The sequence below is a fragment of the Rutidosis leptorrhynchoides genome, chromosome 10 (genome assembly GCF_046630445.1).
Source record: "Rutidosis leptorrhynchoides isolate AG116_Rl617_1_P2 chromosome 10, CSIRO_AGI_Rlap_v1, whole genome shotgun sequence".
Classification (NCBI taxonomy): Eukaryota; Viridiplantae; Streptophyta; class Magnoliopsida; order Asterales; family Asteraceae; genus Rutidosis; species Rutidosis leptorrhynchoides.
In genome coordinates this window covers 25,170,053-25,188,594 of record NC_092342.1, presented here as the reverse complement: position 1 = coordinate 25,188,594, position 18,542 = coordinate 25,170,053, and the positions used below count along the sequence as shown (strand labels likewise).

Below are 18,542 nucleotides of genomic sequence, written 5' to 3'. Positions count from 1 at the left end.
ATTTTTCTATAAATTTAGAGAGGCTAAACCACAAAAAGTTTACTGTAATGATTATTATATTACTCAAATATAATTTATATCGAACCGTTTTGTTATGGTTCGATTTGGACTGCTAATCTAGATCGAACTATTACACTCGTTTGATAGCTCAAGACTATTGCCACAATTGATACAGATGATTAAAATTGTTTACAGAGGAAGATAGAGAGATTACAACTTCAAAAACTACCTATAACTGTTTACAAGTAAGCTATTTAACTAGAAGTGTGTTAACTGCTTGGTGGGGAATTCTGTTACCAACTGAATTTTAGTTAGCACAAGTGTGCCATGACCTCTTATGCTCACTACGTACTTGACCTCATGACAATCCCCCTTGCTTAAATCGATTCTTGCCCTCAAGAATCTAAGCATAATGTCTTCGACAGGTTCCCAAGTAGCATCTTCAATTGTACCATTCACCCATTGAATAAGCACATAAATTGCAGCTCGGTTTTGGCGTTTAACCATCTTTCTTGCAAGTATTTTCAATGGCATATTAGCAATAACCCCCGAATCATTGAACTGTGGCAGACTGCCCATTTGAAAAGGATTAGTGCCATGATGACATTTGAGTTGGGACACATGGAATACTGGGTGAATTTGTGACGTGCCTGGTAATTCCAACTTGTAAGCTACCTTTCCCACTTTAGACTCAATCATAAAAGGGCCATAAAATTTCGGAGATAACTTGTGTTGCTTGCCTCCCCTTAACGTGACTTGGCGGTGTGGTTGTAGCTTCACATAAACCCAATCGTTAACATTGAATTCTCTGTCGGTACGGTGTCGATCCGCGAAGTGTTTCATCCTATATTGAGCTCGTTTGAGATGAAACTTGAGAACACTTATAGCTTCTTCCTTGGCAATTAAGGACCGGTCAACGGCTTCAACTCTACTCTCCCCTGGAGTATAAGTAATTGGCATTGGTGGTGATTGTCCATAGACAACCTCATAAGGGGTGGTACAAATCGAAGTATGGTAATTGGTATTATACCAATACTTGGCTAAAGCTAACCATTTCACCCAATCCTTAGGTTTATCACTCGTCATACAACGTAAGTAGCATTCCAATCCTTTGTTTACTATCTCCGTTTGGCCATCGATTTGTGGATGGTAAGCCGTAGATAAATGTAATTCAACTTTAAGCATCTTGAATAGTTCCTTCCAAAACGTACTTATGAAAATTTTGTCACGATCGCTCACAATGACCTTCGGTAAGCCATGTAATTTGTAGATGTTATCGAGGAATACACGTGCAACTTGTGTTGCTATGAACGGGTGAGCTAATGGAATAAAATGGATATATGTGCTTAGTCGATCCACTACGACAAAGATCACAGATTTTCCTTTCTGATGGTGGTAAAGATTCAATAAAATCCATCAAAATTTCCAACCAAATATGGCTTGGAATAGGTAACGGTTGGAGTAACCCCGGATAACTACTTAAGTCAGGTTTACTACGTTGACAAATTTCACATTGGCGCACATACTCTTTAACTTGAGATCTTAACTTTCGCCAATAATAACAAGTCGTAATGCGATGGATAGTTGCACTAACTCCTGAATGCCCTCCACTAGAATCGTTGTGGAAATGTCTGATGATGTCCAAGCGTAGAGCGTCATTGTAACATCCTCAATCGGGCCTAGATGTAAGATTACTAAAGTGCCCTTAAGTTAGTATTGTGTTATTATATGTTTTTATTTTTATTTAATATTTACTATTAAATAATAATGTGATTAGGACCAGTTTGTGACAAGGGTCACAGAACAGGTTTGCTTATTTAATTTGGACTTCGTTTGGGTTGCCAAATGATATACGAAAGATATCAGATAACTGGTAAATACCCGTAAGTTACACAGTATGGGATTTAATCCCAAATAATAGACTGATGTCTATCCCCTTCTTGCATTTTCTAGACTTTTCCCAAAACAACCCGTTCTTCATCTTCTCACCTACATCAAACCCTAATTTCTAATCCTTGTTTTAGAGCTCGATTCATTTACATCTTTGTGTTCCTTGTGATTCACTGATTCTTTCAAGGTAAGAATCACAAGTTTTCATGCTTTAATCTTCAAGAAAATGGGGTTTTTGTGTTAGTTTTTATAAAGTGTGTATTTTGGATCAAAGTAGTTAGATTTGATGTTATTTGAGTCCAAATCTTGTGGGTTTATGTTTCTTAATGTTTAGTGTCTTCGATTTGGTGAGTTTTGAGGTTAAAAACGAGCTCTAGATCGAGAATTGGTGAGTTTGGTGAGAAACCCGTCACTTTGGTAGCTGCTGCTGCAGATGAACTACCATCGGCCGATGGTCTCTGACCACCGACCGATGGTGTGTGACGATCGGTTGATGGACTAGACGATCGACCGATGGTGGAAGTCCTTCGACCAACGGTTGTAATTTTAACGATCGGCCGATAGTGTGGTCGATCGGCCGATGGTGTAGTGACGATCGGCCGATAGTCTCTGGCAATCGACCGATGGTTTATGCAGTGAAATATTTTACTAAGTGTTAATTTCTAGCCGTTATGCTGCCCGTTTTTATTTTGTTGATTTTGATGTAAATTTTGAAAGTGCATAAGCAAAAAATTTTAGCGGATACTTTTTCTGACAAAAATTTCAGTATTGTGCTGTTTTGTGCTATCGGATAGAAACTAACTTGTGTATATGTTTTTCTTAGGAGAAAAAGAGAAAGAGAAGGTTCAGTGATTAGATAGCTGAATACCTTCTCGTTTGCTGGTATTTTGTGAGTGGGACTAACTGGAGAATATAGTATATAGAAGCATGTTATATTATGATTGTCATGCTTGTTAGATATACTTATTGTTGTAGTTAGTTAGTTGTTGTGATGACTGCATGTTAGTGGATGCTTGTCTGCTGGAGCCCAGTGCGTCCCTATTGTGTGGTGGCCTCGGTAGGAGAGATCAACCTATAGGTTGGGTTCCTCATGTGGTGGCCTAGACAATCGTGGTGTATATATATGTGAATGACGCGTTCGTCGCGTGTGGATTATGTATATACATACGGTGGTGGAGGAACTTCTGGTAAGCCCCAGTCCGATCAGCTGGTGGTTAATGGTTTGGCCGAGCCGCCAGAGTCTCTGTAGACGGCACTTGGGTGATGTTTGTGTGTTAGACTAAGTGACATGATTAGTATAACACTTCTGTATGCTATAGCCTGTAGTTAGTCGTACTCACTTAGCTTCGTGCTAATTCCCCTCCATCTCCTCCCTGCAGGTTGATAGCTTTTGTAGAAAGTGCTTTTTGGGAGAAGACGGGCATGACGATGTTATGTTTGACAGGGTTAACTCTGATGTGGTCTTTTGGAATATGAACCATGTACTTTTGATTACAGAATGTATTTACGTCTTTTCATGTTAATATGTAACTTGTTTTAAGGACACGTGACATCGGTTTGTACAATTGTTGATATCGTATTTAATTAATGTTAATGCTTTCGCCACGTATTTATTATAAAAAAAAAATTTAGCGGTGTCACAGTCATTTGCACCCACCACTAGTTTTCCCTTGCATTTAAGTATCCCACTGTGAATAGAGTAGTGTTTTTCACTTGCTGAATCATGTTGCAGTCGAGTCACAGTTTGTTGTAAGTCAATATCATGAATCACACTTTGCTTAATTCGTTCCTCAAAATCACCAAAAACAACAGTAGCAAACATTTGATGTAATTGGGCCTCACTTTGGGCTCTTGACAATGCATCACCGGCCCAATTATCACTTCCTTTTTTATACACAATTTCGTAATCGTAACCCATCAACTTTGGTAGCCACTTCATTTGCGTAGGAGTAGAAATTCGTTGATCGAGTAAATACTTGAGGCTAACGTGATCGGTCAAAATTTTGAAATATTGATCGAGGAGGTACCCTCACCACTTCTCCAATGCGTGTATAACCGCCAATAAATCCTTCTCGTATGTTGACATAGTTTGATGTCGTGGAGACAACGTTTTACTTAAGTAAGCAATCGGATGGCCGTCTTGCTGTAAAATGGAGCCTATACCCATACCCGAAGCATCCGTTTCAACTACAAACTCTTTATCAAAATTTGGTAAGCTTAAAACCGGTGAAATTAGCATTGCCGCCTTCAAAATTTCAAATGCATCAGTGGCTTTATCATTCCATTGAAATGCATTCTTTTTAAGCAAACTTGTCAATGGTTGGCTTATGGAAGCATATCCCTTGATAAACCTTCGATAATAACCTGTCAAGCCTAAAAAACCACACAATTGTTTAATGGTTTTAGGCAGGGCCCACTTAGCTATAGCCTCCAACTTTGACGGATCCGTAGCAACTCCTTGGGCCGAAATGACATGGCCCAAATACTCAACACTTAAAGTCATAAAAATGCACTTGGACTTTTTTGCAAACAGACTATGTTCCCGCATTGTTAATAAGATCATTTTCAAGTGTTTGATATGCTCTTCCTCATTCGAACTATATACCAAAATATCGTCAAAAAACACAAGTGTGAATTTCCGAAGAAATGGCTTAAAGACATCGTTCATAAAGAGCTTGAAAGGTAGATGGTGCATTTGTAAGTCCAAATGGCATTACAAGAAACTCGTAATGACCTTCGTGTGTACGAAATGCGGTTTTAGCGATATCATCCTCAAACATACGTATTTGATGATAACCGGACCTCAAATCAAGCTTTGAAAAAACTTTTGAACCACTTAATTCATCGATTAGTTCTTCAATGATAGGAATGGGAAACTTGTCATTTATTGTGTGGTTATTAAGCTCGCGGTAATCAACACACATACGCCATGAGCCATCCTTCTTTTTTACCATTACTATAGGAGCCGAAAACGGACTTTGGCTTGGACGAATGACCTTCGATTCAAGTAACTCCTTCACCATGGATTCGATTGCATCTTTTTGAGTGGGTGGGTGGCGATAAGGTCTAATGTTTAATGGTGGTGTTCCTTCCTTTAATGGAATCCTATGGTCAAAACTCCTCCTTGGTGGCAGACTAGTTGGTATTTGAAAAATGTCATCAAACTTGCTTAACAAAGCTTTAACCTTTTCTGATTCTCCACTATTGCCAAGTTCACTGTTGCCATCCTTTGCCAGTTCCATGTTACACAATGTTGTAGGAAACACACACAGATACATTGAATTAAGATGTGCTTGTGATTTGCCAAACTTTTAGCCACTTTTTACCATTAAGCCACTCCACCATCGACTTTTTCATTCCCCTCACTTCAACTCGTTTGCCCTTAATGGTAAACGACATCGTTAACGCCTCAAAATTCCATTCAATAACGCCAAGTGTCCACAACCATTGTACCCCAAGTACCATTTCACAACCACCTAGTGGTAACAAAACCATATCACTTTCGAACGTGACCCCATTTATCTTCCATTTAAGCTTTTGACATTGATAAGTACTCTTGATTTGATTGCCCCCGGGATAACAACATTCATAGGAACAAAAGGAGTCATCGAACATCCAATCTTTTTTGCGGTATCAAGATCTAGGAAATTATGAGTGCTACCCGAGTCTAAAAGGATATGTATTGGATGTGAATTTATTTGCCCCGTTACCCTCATCGTTTGGTAAGTACTTGTGCCCGTAAGCGCACTTAGTGAGATTTGTGGGGTCGACATTTGTTCTAGTAATTGTGACTCATCCTGCTCATCGACTACATGTATCTCATTATCATTTTCTTCCCCACAACCCAACAACTCAATATTATACATTTGACCACTACACTTGTGGCCTGGAGTATAACGCTCATCACAATAGAAACATAGGTTTTTCGCTCTTTTTTCTTCGTATTCCTTTTGAGATAAATGTTTTCTTGTGGTATTTTTTTCATTGTTATACGGCACAGATGGTAAGGCTAATTGAGGCCCATCACTATTTGGCAATGTTAATGTTTTGGCACCCACTGGCCCATAATACACATTTTTTGACCCATATCCAGTAACATTAGTTTTAGGAGTAGATAAGATGGGATTGTACCTTTTCTTCGTAATTACTAATGTATCCTCCTGTAACTTTGCAAAACCGTACGCTTCTTCCAATGATTTCGGCCTGAACATGCGTACCGTCAACTCAATTTCTTTATTCAACCCCGCTAGAAACAAGCTATTCACTTGCTTAGCACTCAATTCCACCTTGTTGAGCAGCGATTCGAATTCCTCGAAGTAAGCCTCCACCGATCCTGTTTGTCGTAGATTCTTTAATTCAGCAAGCGGATCTTCAATCACGGTTTCGAATCTTCGTAAAATAGCCTCTTCATAGGTTTCCCAATCAACGTCAGCACCATTAATCTTGATGAATTGTTGATGTCAAGTTAGGGCTTTTTTATGCAGATGAATAGACGCGATGCGGACCTTTTCTTCATCTTCAACATCATCAACAGAAAAGAATTGCTTGCAACGATACAACCATTCTTTCACATCAGTACCGTCGAATCGTGGAAATTCAATTTTGGTTAACCTAGAATGCTGAAGCTGATTCCGACCACCTGCTCCCTCGCCATTCTTCAGTTTTGTGATTTCATCAGTGAACCACTTATGTTGGAGCATCATATGTTCGATTCTTCCGTTGATTGATGTAATTGACTGATTCAATTGGCCAAATGCAGTCTTCATGTATTCCGGCATTGATTCTTCTCCGACGACGCCTGATCTTGTTGAATTCACCATTTCTGCCACAATTCCCAAATTGAAGGATTAATCTGATGAACAAACCCTAGGATACGGAACTTGAAATCTGATACCATTGTTATGGTTTGATTTGGACTGCTAATCGAGATCGAACTATTACACTCGTTTGATAGCTCAAGACTAGAATAGAACTATGAATACGAATGCTTATTTATTGCCACAATTGATACAGATGATTACAATTGTTTACAGAGGAAGATAGAGAGATTGCAACTTCAAAAACTACCTGTTTACAAGTAAGCTATTTAACTAGAAGTATGTTAACTGCTTGGTGGGGAATTCTGTTACCAACAGAATTTCAGTTAGCTACAAGTGTGCTCTGCACATGACCTCTTATGCTCACTACGTACTTGACCTCATGACACGTTTATGCATCTGTTGAGATGGCCGAGTTGGTCTAAGGCGCCAGATTAAGGTTCTGGTCCGAAAGGGCGTGGGTTCAAATCCCACTCACAACATCTTTACATTTTTTTACTGGGCCATGAAAGAAGATGTATTGATGTGGGATAACATTATCAAATTAAAAGGATATGAAGTCCACATGGCATCACCTAATTGGTTACAGCAATTGAGACTACTTCCTATCACTCATATTCTTCAAGAAAAAGATACTCTACAATTAACAATAAAATCTCTGAATTTTTCAGTTAGTTAATTGTTCATCATAATTTATATATATATTTTTTTTCATATTTATAAAGAGTAAATATGGCAAGCTGCAGCATAGCATCCGCTGCTACTGGATTTGTGGTGGCACCAAATGTGACATCTAACACAAACACAATTAAATGCAACATGGTCATGTTTTCTACAAACACAACCAGAAGTTCAAGACTTGTTGTACAAGCTGCTACTGATGAGGCGGCACCGCCTGCTGCAGCCGCTTCGCCTACTAAAGAAGCTGCACCTAAACCACCTCCAATTGGACCCAAGAGAGGAACCCAGGTATAATAAATGTGAGCCAGAATATTTATGAATGTGAGATATTGCAAAAATTGATAGCAATTTTCTCTTTTCCAGTATTGGGTGTGGGTTGAACATTATGTAATATACTCCGATCATTTAATATTATACTATTATATAAAACAATCGGGTCATTTACATAAACTAGAAGTACGCCGACGCAGCCTAACCCTGTTATCTCGCGACCATAGCTGACCCTTTTTGCTAGCCGCCCCAAGATATGATGCTAGTGATGGCACTATTTGTCCAATTTTTTTGCAAGTAATTTGTTCATTAAACATGACCATTTTTCTAATTTCCAGTAATAATAATATCTTCATCAATAAAACAATCTAAGAATTTGTATGCACTAAAGATATACTTTAGGCAACTTTTAAGCTGGCTGAACAGTTTGATCCATTTGATTCATCTTCATTTTAGCTAAATTTTCTTAGTTTACCTGTTACAGAGACCTGAATCGACCCGTTACTTGGTAAATGACTTTAAATTGCTATTTCAAATCAAATAAAAACTATTTAGCAAGTTGCATATTATCAACGTAGTTCAGACGTGCAATGTCTAGAATAATAACTTTGTAAGAATATGACAATATCTGTGCAGGTGAGAATTCTAAGGAAGGAGTCATACTGGTTTAAAGGTGTAGGATCTGTTGTGACCGTTGATCAGGTAAATCTAATAATGCCTGTATGGATATATGGTTAAAGTATTTGTGTTTACGTATCGATGGTCATGTAGTATGATGTGGCATGCAGGATCCCAAGACTCGTTATCCAGTTGTTGTTCGATTCAACAAAGTGAATTATGCAAATGTATCAACAAATAACTATGCATTGGATGAGATTCAGGAAGTTTAGATATGTTTCATGTTCATGCTACCTTTGTAGAATTGAAAATGCCTTCCGTTATGCTCTTTGGCAACGTTTGGTTTACCGATTAATGTGTAAAATAGTTTCTTAGTTCTTCGAGCGCCTAATTCTATTAGTTATTTGGTTGATAGCCTAGATTTATTTTATAAAATATCATCATGAGGATATATAAATTAATAGACAAAACTAAGTGAAATAAACTGTAATCTACTATCCATAACAAGTTGCAGACATTAAGATGATGCAATTTGAGTTTGGAAGCAGATACAAAATACACATAGATCATAATGCTAACTGTTACTGATACAAACGTTTAATTCTACATAAAATCAAACACGTCTTAGTCGGGGGGAAAAAAAATAAAAAATTCCTCGTTGTTTATGTCTTCTTCGCCTCAGCAACCAAAGGTTCAAGTTCTCCTTCCCTATGTAACGTTATGGTATCTGCAACAAGTTATAAACCGACTTTATATGATCATACGAGCAAAAATACTTGCTTTTAGGTTTCCTATTGTAATTTAGCCTATATACGTTACCATCCTTCAGATTTTGTACTATGCAAAAACTCTTGCGCGTATAATAAACTCTAGCAACGCCTTTATTGTAGGCAAATTACTGAATGATCATGTATACACAATATATGCCACTAAATATAGGCTTTGCATTATCACGCAAAATGCTACCAAGTTTTTAGAAAGAGTGACAACATAGGGAATTAATTAATTATAAACAAAGTAGCCAAAATTATATGGTAAAGAAGGTACCTGTGCAACCGCCAATATGCTTGCCGCCTATGAGTGATGAGGAAAAACAATGACAAAATTAGTAAGGATCCTTATTCATAAATGCTACACTATAAACTGATACGGAGTATTATTTTATTTATACTTTCCAAATCGGGAATTTTCTTTTCTATAAAGAAGTTGAAAATAGATAGTCGCTGCATTAATGCATTATACTCGGCAGCAGTCAAACAAATCATAAATGAATAATCTGGCACACTACCAAAACCTACGTTTAAGAGGTGGCAAAAACGAAACCAAACACTATTTCACCCTTTTATGACAATTTAATAACTATAAATATTAACACGTTAACAACAAATTAAACAAACATATCAATACAATCGTAAAGCACCAAAGGGCTTCTGGCTTAGAAGGGAACTCATCAACCTTGAGGTTGTAAGTTCGAGTCCCGTCGTGGACAAAACGGGTGTGTGTGTTTGCTGCTCAAAAAATAATACAATCATAAAGGGATATAAGAAGTTGTATGCATTGAGTATTCATGGCAAACGACTCTCTACCCATTTAACTCATTTGACATGTTCACCTTTTGATTACCTTATATTGTAATTCACTTGCTCACATTAAAGAATGACTCAATTCGACCCACTTATATCAATGGGTCGATATGTCAACCTCTTGTATGTTCGATAGCATGCACATTGGGTGCTCATAATTGGAATTTTGGGCAATAAGCATACATAAGCCTGTAATGAGAAATAAACAGAACTACCCGAAGATAAAATTGTAGAGGTGTGGAGACGTTTAAACAAGTAGAAAACTGGTTCCAGAGAGTGATGCGGCGCATCACTCATGGATGCGGCGCATCCATGCATCATTTTTGGCCCGAAGGTTTGTGATGCGGGGCATTGAGATGATATGGCGCATCAAAGGGGTCAGGTGCGGCGCATCTGTCATTAGATGCGGCGCATCTGTCATTAGATGCGGCGCATCTAATGCTGGTTTGAATCTGCTGTCGTGAAAAATTGAGGTGCTGGTTTGAATCTGCTGTCGTGAAAAATTGAGGTGATGCGGCGCATCACCTATGAGATGCGGTGCATCCCTTTGCTGGCAACAAGTGGATCAACTTTTGCTAATGGGATCCGGTTTTGTTTGTCCAAGTTGTCACTTTAGGTGCATGTGGGCTACTTTACACCTTGTTTTATGGCTGTGATCATGCATATGCAAGGGAGCAAAGAGGATCAAGTTGGCTAGTTGATGATTTCATGAAGCATGCTTAAGTTTTCTTAAGTGTTCTTGGTTTCCTATAAATACTCCTAGTTAGAACTCATTGTAGACTCACCACCACGAAATTAATCAATATAGAACACTCTTTGGTTGGCCGTGGACTAAAGCAATCATAAACGATTGCACATAACCACGTTAAATTCCCGCGTTTTTATCATTCTTGCTAGTTTTACGATTATCACTATATTTTTCGTTTGTTGGAAGTAGGTTGATAACTTAGGGTTATCTAGTCTTGTTTGGGCTCACCTAGTCGGGTTTCCTAACAAGTGGTATCAGAGCTCTCGGGTTTACGAGTTTTCGGGAACAATGGCGGAAAAGAGTGATGTGAAGATCGATCGGTTTGATGGAACTGACTTTAGTTTTTGGAAGATGCAAATGGAAGATATGCTATATCAAAAGAAGCTTTACCAACCCTTGAAGGGTGTTAAGCCGGAAGGAATGGATCAAGGCGAGTGGGAGTTGTTGGATAGGCAAGCCCTAGGGGTTGTTCGACTTTCTTTGGCCAAGAACGTCGCTTACAACATTGTGGGTGAAACCACAACTGCGGGATTGATTGCGGCTTTATCTAACATGTACGGAAAGCCATCCGCTTTGAACAAGGTTTTCCTAGTTAGGCAATTGGTGAACGCTAAGATGATGGAGGGATCCTCGGCGGCGGATCATGTAAACGAATTTAATTTGATTTTAACCCGGTTGAAATCGGTTGATATTAAATTTGATGATGAGCTAGAGGCGTTGTTTTTACTATCTTCATTGCCCGATAGTTGGTCAAGTTTAGTGACGGCGGTTAGTGGTTCATCTGGAACTACTAAACTCACTTTTGAAGGAATCCGTGATTTGATTCTTAGCGAAGGTATTCGTAGGAAAGATTCGAATAGGAGTTCGGGTTCGGTTCTAAGTGTTAGTCGGGGAAAAGCTAAGTCGCGAAGTACGTCAAGGAGCAAGAGTGTGGTGTGTTGGAATTGTCAACAAATCGGTCACTATAGGTCGAAGTGCCCGAGTTTAGTGTCGGGTGGGAGTTCAACGAATGCGGTGATCGAAGATGCGTTGTTGTGCCAAGAAGAGGTTCTTGATGAATCTTGGGTTTTAGATTCGGGTGCCTCGTTTCATGCTACCCCATACATGAACGAGATGGTGAATTTCAAGTTGTATTCCGGTAAGGTTCGAGTCGCGAATGGGAGTATACTTGATGTTGCGGGTATTGGTGATCTTGTGGTTAAACACACTTGGATCTTGAGGAACGTGAGGTTCATTCCAAAGCTCAAGAGTAGGTTAATCTCGGTTGGGCAATTGGATGATGATAAGTGTCATGTCCTATTTGGAGATCAAAGGTGGAAGGTGTTTAAGGGAGGACATGTGGTCGCTCGCGGGTACAAGAAGGGAGCCATGTATATGGTTGAAGAATGGCTAGGTGATTTCGTGGGTATTAGAAATCCTAGCATGCTAATGCTTTCCGGATTTGTTGAGGGATCTTATTTGAGTGGGAGCTCAAGGGAAGTCGAAGCTAGTGAAGATTCAGGACGAATTGGTTATACTAGAGCTTTCGTTACTTCAAGAAGATCTTCTCCAATGGCAACTTTGTTGCAATCGGCCGAAGAAGATGAACAAGAGATTTTCTTGAGAGTCATTGTTAAAGAAACATCCGTACAGTGGGAGTTGGCTCGTGGTGGAAAATCGGGTTTGTCAAAAGACGTGCGCGCGTATGTAGTCGGTGTTCCAATGGTGAAAGCAAAGGCGGTTATGTGGAATATCAAGGGTGTGAATGCATTCTCACACGGCTGCCTTGATGGCATTGTCCACATGTTTGATCTACCGGGTGGTTTATTCTATGTTGGAAAGATAAATCGGGTAGATGTTATTGTGTACGGGTGGATCGCTTGGGCGATGGGGTTGATTGGGTCGGGTCGGACTCAAACGACCCGTTATCTCCTAGTGTAAGGAGATAGGTGTCAAAGCCAAAGAGGAGTTGTTGTTTGTGTTTTATTCTCTCAAGCTAGTAACATGGTGATCAAATTATAGCTCAGCGGAAGGAGGTGTAATTAGTAGGTCAAAGTTGTTATTGTGGGATAATAATGTTTGAAGTCTAACAAGAAGCGTTGAAGACCTTATATCGAAAGTCTACTCATCTGTAAGTTGAGGTGCGTGTTCTAAACGGTAATTGGAGGACCCAAATGGCGTTTGGCGGTGTGTAAATGGTATTTAATGTTCTTGGTTAGATTAGGCGAGTTTACGAAGGATTGAGTTTGTTCAAAGTCTCCAAGTGGGAGATTTGTTGAGGTGTGGAGACGTTTAAACAAGTAGAAAACTGGTTCCAGAGAGTGATGCGGCGCATCACTCATGGATGCGGTGCATCCATGCATCATTTTTGGCCCGAAGGTTTGTGATGCGGGGCATTGAGCTGATATGGTGCATCAAAGGGGTCAGATGCGGCGCATCTGTCATTAGATGCGGCGCATCTGTCATTAGATGCGGCGCATCTAATGCTGGTTTGAATCTGCTGTTGTGAAAAATTGAGGTGATGCGGTGCATCACCTATGAGATGCGGCGCATCCCTTTGCTGGCAACAAGTGGATCAACTTTTGCTAATGGGATCCGCTTTTGTTTGTCGAAGTTGTCACTTTAGGTGCATGTGGGCTACTTTACACCTTGTTTTATGGCTGTGATCATGCATATGCAAGGGTGTAAAGAGGATCAAGTTGGCTAGTTGATGATTTCATGAAGCATGCTTAAGTTTTCTTAAGTGTTCTTGGTTTCCTATAAATACTCCTAGTTAGAACTCATTGTAGACTCACCACCACGAAATTAATCAATATAGAACACTCTTTGGTTGGCCGTGGACTAAAGCAATCATAAACGATTGCATATAACCACGTTAAATTCCCGCGTTTTTATCATTCTTGCTAGTTTTACGATTATCACTATATTTTTCGTTTGTTGGAAGTGGGTTGATAACTTAGGGTTATCTAGTCTTGTTTGGGCTCACCTAGTCGGGTTTCCTAACAAAAATGACATAATTAACACAATTCCGACATACCAATAAAAACATTTGGGACAGTATGCTGCCCAGTAAGTCGTTCAAGAACATTCTGTAGCTGCGGTCCTTGGTCACCTGAAACAAAAAAAAAAGAAAAGACCTAATTTCAGTATTTTCATAACCTGACAATTTAATCGCAGATATTACATACTAAAAGGAGCCAACTATTAGTGAAAAGGTAGGTAATTTGTTCAACACTTCACATAATCACAGTTACGCACCCTTTGTGTAATTGTATCGATTTAGTTTCTTCGTAGAAAAAGAATTAGTTTCATTAGATGCAGTTATGCACACACTATAATAATGAGCATAAGACACAAAGTTTGGATAATTTGTTATTGCAAACAATTTTGGACACTAAACCCTAACCCTAATTACAAAAAACTAAAACCACCAAATCTTCCCCTAAAACTAACAAAAATTTAACCCTTTTCCTGAAAATCTAGACATAGATAACACATAATGACATAATATTCATATAATCCCACATTTTAATCACTTAAAAAAATAGAAAAAGAAAAGAACATACCCAATTGATCCAATTCAACAACAAGTGGCTGCACACCAATCCGATTAAACAAAGATTTCACCTCAGAGGAATACCTAAAAGACCCCCTTAAAGATCAACTCAAAATTCATATTAATTTAATATAATAATAATTAATAATTTAAAAAGAAAAGAGAAGACTTACGAACACCAAGTTTTGGAATAAACAACAACTGGGTTATCAGTAATTGTTTTCTTAACAGTGTCTTCTAGTCTGGATTCAAAAGAAGCAGTCATACCACGGATTTTTAACCCACCATTTTTTCTTATAATTCTTAAAGATGATATTTTGTGATGATAAAAATTGTTGGTTATGAACGAAAGTGATGATGCAGTGTTTGGAAATAGAGATAGTGATGATGATATTGATGACGATGTGAATGTTCTTTTAGTGAATTGAGAAGTTGCTGCTACTGCTGCCATTGATACCTTTCTGTAACTTAATTATCTTTTTGATGGAAGAAGGCTTTTACGTGTTTTGCTTTGAGTCTAAAATTGACTTAATTAAACGGATAGTCCCTGTAATTAATCAAATTTTACAAGTTTCGTTTCTATGTTTTTTATTTGCACAGGAAGTCCGGTGGATTGCAAATCTTGCACGGAGAGTCCCTACGTCTGACGATTCGTAAATTTTTTATTAAGTCAGGTCATGACGTGATGGGTAACAAGGTCACCATTTCGATCCAGGTGAATTGATTTATTTTTTAGAAACTCACCACTTCGATCCATGGTTAACTTACCGAAAGTATCATACCAAAAAGTTACATAATCTACACTTTTAGAACTTTTTTTGGTAAATGATGTTCAAGTACCAATTTAAACACCGGAAATAGAGATCATATGGTTTGTTCTAGGTCTATATTGATTTGAAAGAACGTGAACAAACCATCTTCATGTTCGTACAATAAAGTTTTATTTGTACACTAACGGATAAATGAATACAGAGTATATGTTAATGTTCATGTTTGTGCACAAAAAATATATTTGTTAACGAAGATAAATGGAAGATGTAGTAATAGATGCATTGTGTTCCTTAACATGTTAAAAAGAATACAAACTAGCCTACACAAACATATATATACGTATACACATTTAACATTACAAAACGGCCAGATATGATTCCTAATGCAAACAGATGAACAAATTTTATAAGACATGATAATATTTTAAGGTTTAATATGGAGCATATTAGTATCTCTTGAATCACATTTGACGAAGAATGAGATGTACAAACTTTGCACATTACTCCTTGATACTAAAAGGCACGTGGGTTGACGTCGTTCACATTGAAATTGATGTCGTTTTGGAGTATACATTTTGTTTTTTAATTTTTCACTTAATAAAATGTTTGTACTAATCATCGAGATTCGTATTGGAGTTATTAAACCCTATACATACTAAATGTCGTGGCCTTTGTGGTCGTTTGAACATTACAAAAACCACAACAGTAAAACACCCCTTTCACACTTGATTTTACATTTTCCCCTCTCAAACATAACCACCTTACAAAAAATACACCAAAAAGGCACGTGGGTTGACGTCGTTCACATTGAAATTGATGTCGTTTTGGAGTATACATTTTGTTTTTTAATTTTTCACTTAATAAAATGTTTGTACTAATCATCGAGATTCGTATTGGAGTTATTAAACCCTATACATACTAAATGTCGTGGCCTTTGTGGTCGTTTGAACATTACAAAAACCACAACAGTAAAACACTCCTTTCACACTTGATTTTACATTTTCCCCTCTCAAACATAACCACCTTACAAAAAATACACCAAAGTTCAGGGGGTTAAAACGTAAACTCTCTAAATTAAAATTAAAACTTTACTCAAACACTTCGACAGCCCGTATCTTCTTCCTCGTTCCGAGTTAAATTTCACCGACCACACCGTTAAACTCGAAATATTTTTATGAACAAAAGGAGACTAACTACATTCGAAACGGACTCTTTTTAAAAAATGCTAAACACAACGACATCCCTATCTTCCCGCTCGCCGCGACTTAAATTTCTTCGACAGCAGCATCATACTCGAAATAATTTTATGAACAAAACGAAAAAACCCGCTCGAAACAGACACTTTTTAAAAAACGCTAAACACAACGACAGCCCGTATCTTCCCGCTCATCGCGAGTTAAATTTTTCCGACAGCACCGTCATACTCGAAATAATTTTATGAACAAAACGATACTAACTACGTTCGAAACGGACACTTTTTAAAAAACGATAAACACAACGACAACCCGTATCTTCCTGCTCGCCGCGAGTTAAATTTTTTCGCCAGGACCGTCAGGTTCGAAATAAATTTATCAACAAAACGAAACTAACTACGTTCGAATCGGACATATTTTAAAAAAGACTAAAAACGACGACACCAACAACGACGCATAACAAATGGGTCGTTTTTTCTTCTGTAAATAAAACTGCGTTAAATATGAATACGCCGGCCGAAAGCTCCCGCCGCATCGCGCGGGCCGGACCGGACTAGTTAGAATCAAACATGACTGTTAAGATTTTGTATTTAGTTTATAACTAAGCAGATCTTAATCTTAATCTTAAAGGGTTATATAACTTCATGATTACGGTCAAATGCATGCATCATGACAGTGTAAGTAGACAATCACACGACAAAAATATACTACTCCAAATGTCAAATGATGTGTATTTTACTTAAAAAATATCAGGAAATCAATCTAGGAGTACATTCATATTTTTTAAGGGGATGATTCTAACACACTCTTTTTTAATCCTCACACACCTATTTTAACCTTTTACTCATCTAATAATACTCCATTTCTTTAAATTGGTGTATGAGAATCAAAAAAGTGTGTGTGAGAATCATCCCCCATTTTTTAATGAAACCATTACTTTACTATATTATCTAATAGACAAAAATGGTAAATAGTAACTAGAGGTATTTTATCATTTTTTTTTCTTCTAAACTTTAACTAAATTTTATTACAGCAACAAAACCCCCTATACTTTTTTCATAAATTCAAAACGACCCCCCAAATAAGGGGGGTAAACTGTCAAATAACCATTTTCATAAAAAATCTTAAATAAACTCCACTCAAATATTCAACGGGTCATATCTTCTCGCTCGCAACGAGTTAAATTTTTCCGACACCATCGTTAAACTCGAAATAATTTTAGGAACTGTGACGACCCGGAAATTTTCGACCAAATTTAAACTTAATCTTTATATAATTCCGACTTCATAAGCAATGAATTTTAATAAATCTTGAACCTCCGAAAAGAGTTTTACACAAGCTTGTGGTCACCATTTTATTCCGACGATTCACGAACGTCATAACTTGATTTAATTGTTTAATTGTTTAATTATTGTGTATATATATGGATTTATATATATTTAACTTGAAAATATGATAATTAAATATCTCATTAAGTATATTAACAAAGTATTATATATATATTTTCATACTACTAATTTAAAGAGTTTTCAAACAATATATATATTACTATTTAAACGACGTAATTAACTTATGTTAAAATGTATTTACATATAATGTATTACGAGTGTAAATACATCCTTACAAGTATTGTATACACTTTATAATATACCAATACATATAAAGGATAACTATACTCGTATTGCCGTTCAATTTCCTCAAAGAATTCTACTCGCATTCATACGGTATTTTTACCCGTATTATACACAGCTTCTAGAAGTATTTACTATTGGTATATACCAATAGAAATCTGCAATTATTTGTGTAATATGTCATCCATGACCTAATCAATTTAATATGTCATGCATGACTTAATACAATTTAACTTATCTTAGATATTTTCACTAAAAGCCAAAATTATAAGCTTATAAATAAGGATCATTTTAACTCATTTTTACTCCACATTTTCTTAAACTAAAAACACACACTTGAATGCTATCATATCATACTTTAATCTCAGCAACTTTCCTCTTCATAATCAAGGTAAAATACTTCTCAAAATCCTTGTTCAATTCCTTGTATAGTTGCTATCTTATTATACTTATAAAACTTGTAAAAACTAGAACTTGTTTTGGTGAACACCAAGCTTGTTTGAAAAACTAATCTAATCTTTCTAACTTAACTCTAATAACACTTATTTATATGTATTATGATGTTATATTAAGTTAATATAAGAACTTATAACTTGTACATATGAAGAACACCTTGAAACTTAACATATATCCTTTAATCTCCATTCGGTAAAAAGAGGGCTATTTTGGGTTGGGAATTAAAAACCTATCTTAGACTTTGAGTTCGAGGCTAAGACTTTGGAAATATGTTAATATATGTAAATAAGACTTTCAGTATTTTTTTCATGATTTTATACAAAGTTGAAGTATTTTATCAAAAATCATAT

The 18,542-nt window shown here is 37.1% G+C and overlaps 3 protein-coding genes and 1 non-coding gene across 4 annotated transcripts; 2 read left to right on the top strand and 2 right to left on the bottom strand.

Annotated features, from left to right (window-relative positions):
• Positions 1–3,919: 3,919 nt before the first annotated feature.
• LOC139870124 (uncharacterized mitochondrial protein AtMg00860-like) lies at positions 3,920–4,438 on the bottom strand. Its single transcript, XM_071857974.1, has one exon. It carries the CDS (start codon positions 4,436–4,438, stop codon positions 3,920–3,922), a length of 519 nt encoding a protein of 172 aa, XP_071714075.1.
• A 2,670-nt stretch (positions 4,439–7,108) lies between these two features.
• Positions 7,109–7,189, top strand: TRNAL-AAG (transfer RNA leucine (anticodon AAG)). Its single transcript has one exon. It is a non-coding gene; the product is annotated as a tRNA-Leu (tRNA).
• A 171-nt stretch (positions 7,190–7,360) lies between these two features.
• LOC139873548 (photosystem I reaction center subunit IV A, chloroplastic-like) lies at positions 7,361–8,659 on the top strand. Its single transcript, XM_071861470.1, has 3 exons — positions 7,361–7,676; positions 8,295–8,360; positions 8,447–8,659. Exons 1-3 carry the CDS (start codon positions 7,440–7,442, stop codon positions 8,546–8,548), a joined length of 405 nt encoding a protein of 134 aa, XP_071717571.1. The 5' UTR covers positions 7,361–7,439; the 3' UTR covers positions 8,549–8,659.
• Positions 8,660–8,755: 96 nt separating this feature from the next.
• On the bottom strand, positions 8,756–14,619 carry LOC139873547 (monothiol glutaredoxin-S10-like). Its single transcript, XM_071861469.1, has 5 exons — positions 14,316–14,619; positions 14,153–14,226; positions 13,624–13,698; positions 9,324–9,350; positions 8,756–9,003 (listed from the first exon to the last, which is right to left on the bottom strand). Exons 1-5 carry the CDS (start codon positions 14,591–14,593, stop codon positions 8,939–8,941), a joined length of 519 nt encoding a protein of 172 aa, XP_071717570.1. The 5' UTR covers positions 14,594–14,619; the 3' UTR covers positions 8,756–8,938.
• Positions 14,620–18,542: the final 3,923 nt, after the last annotated feature.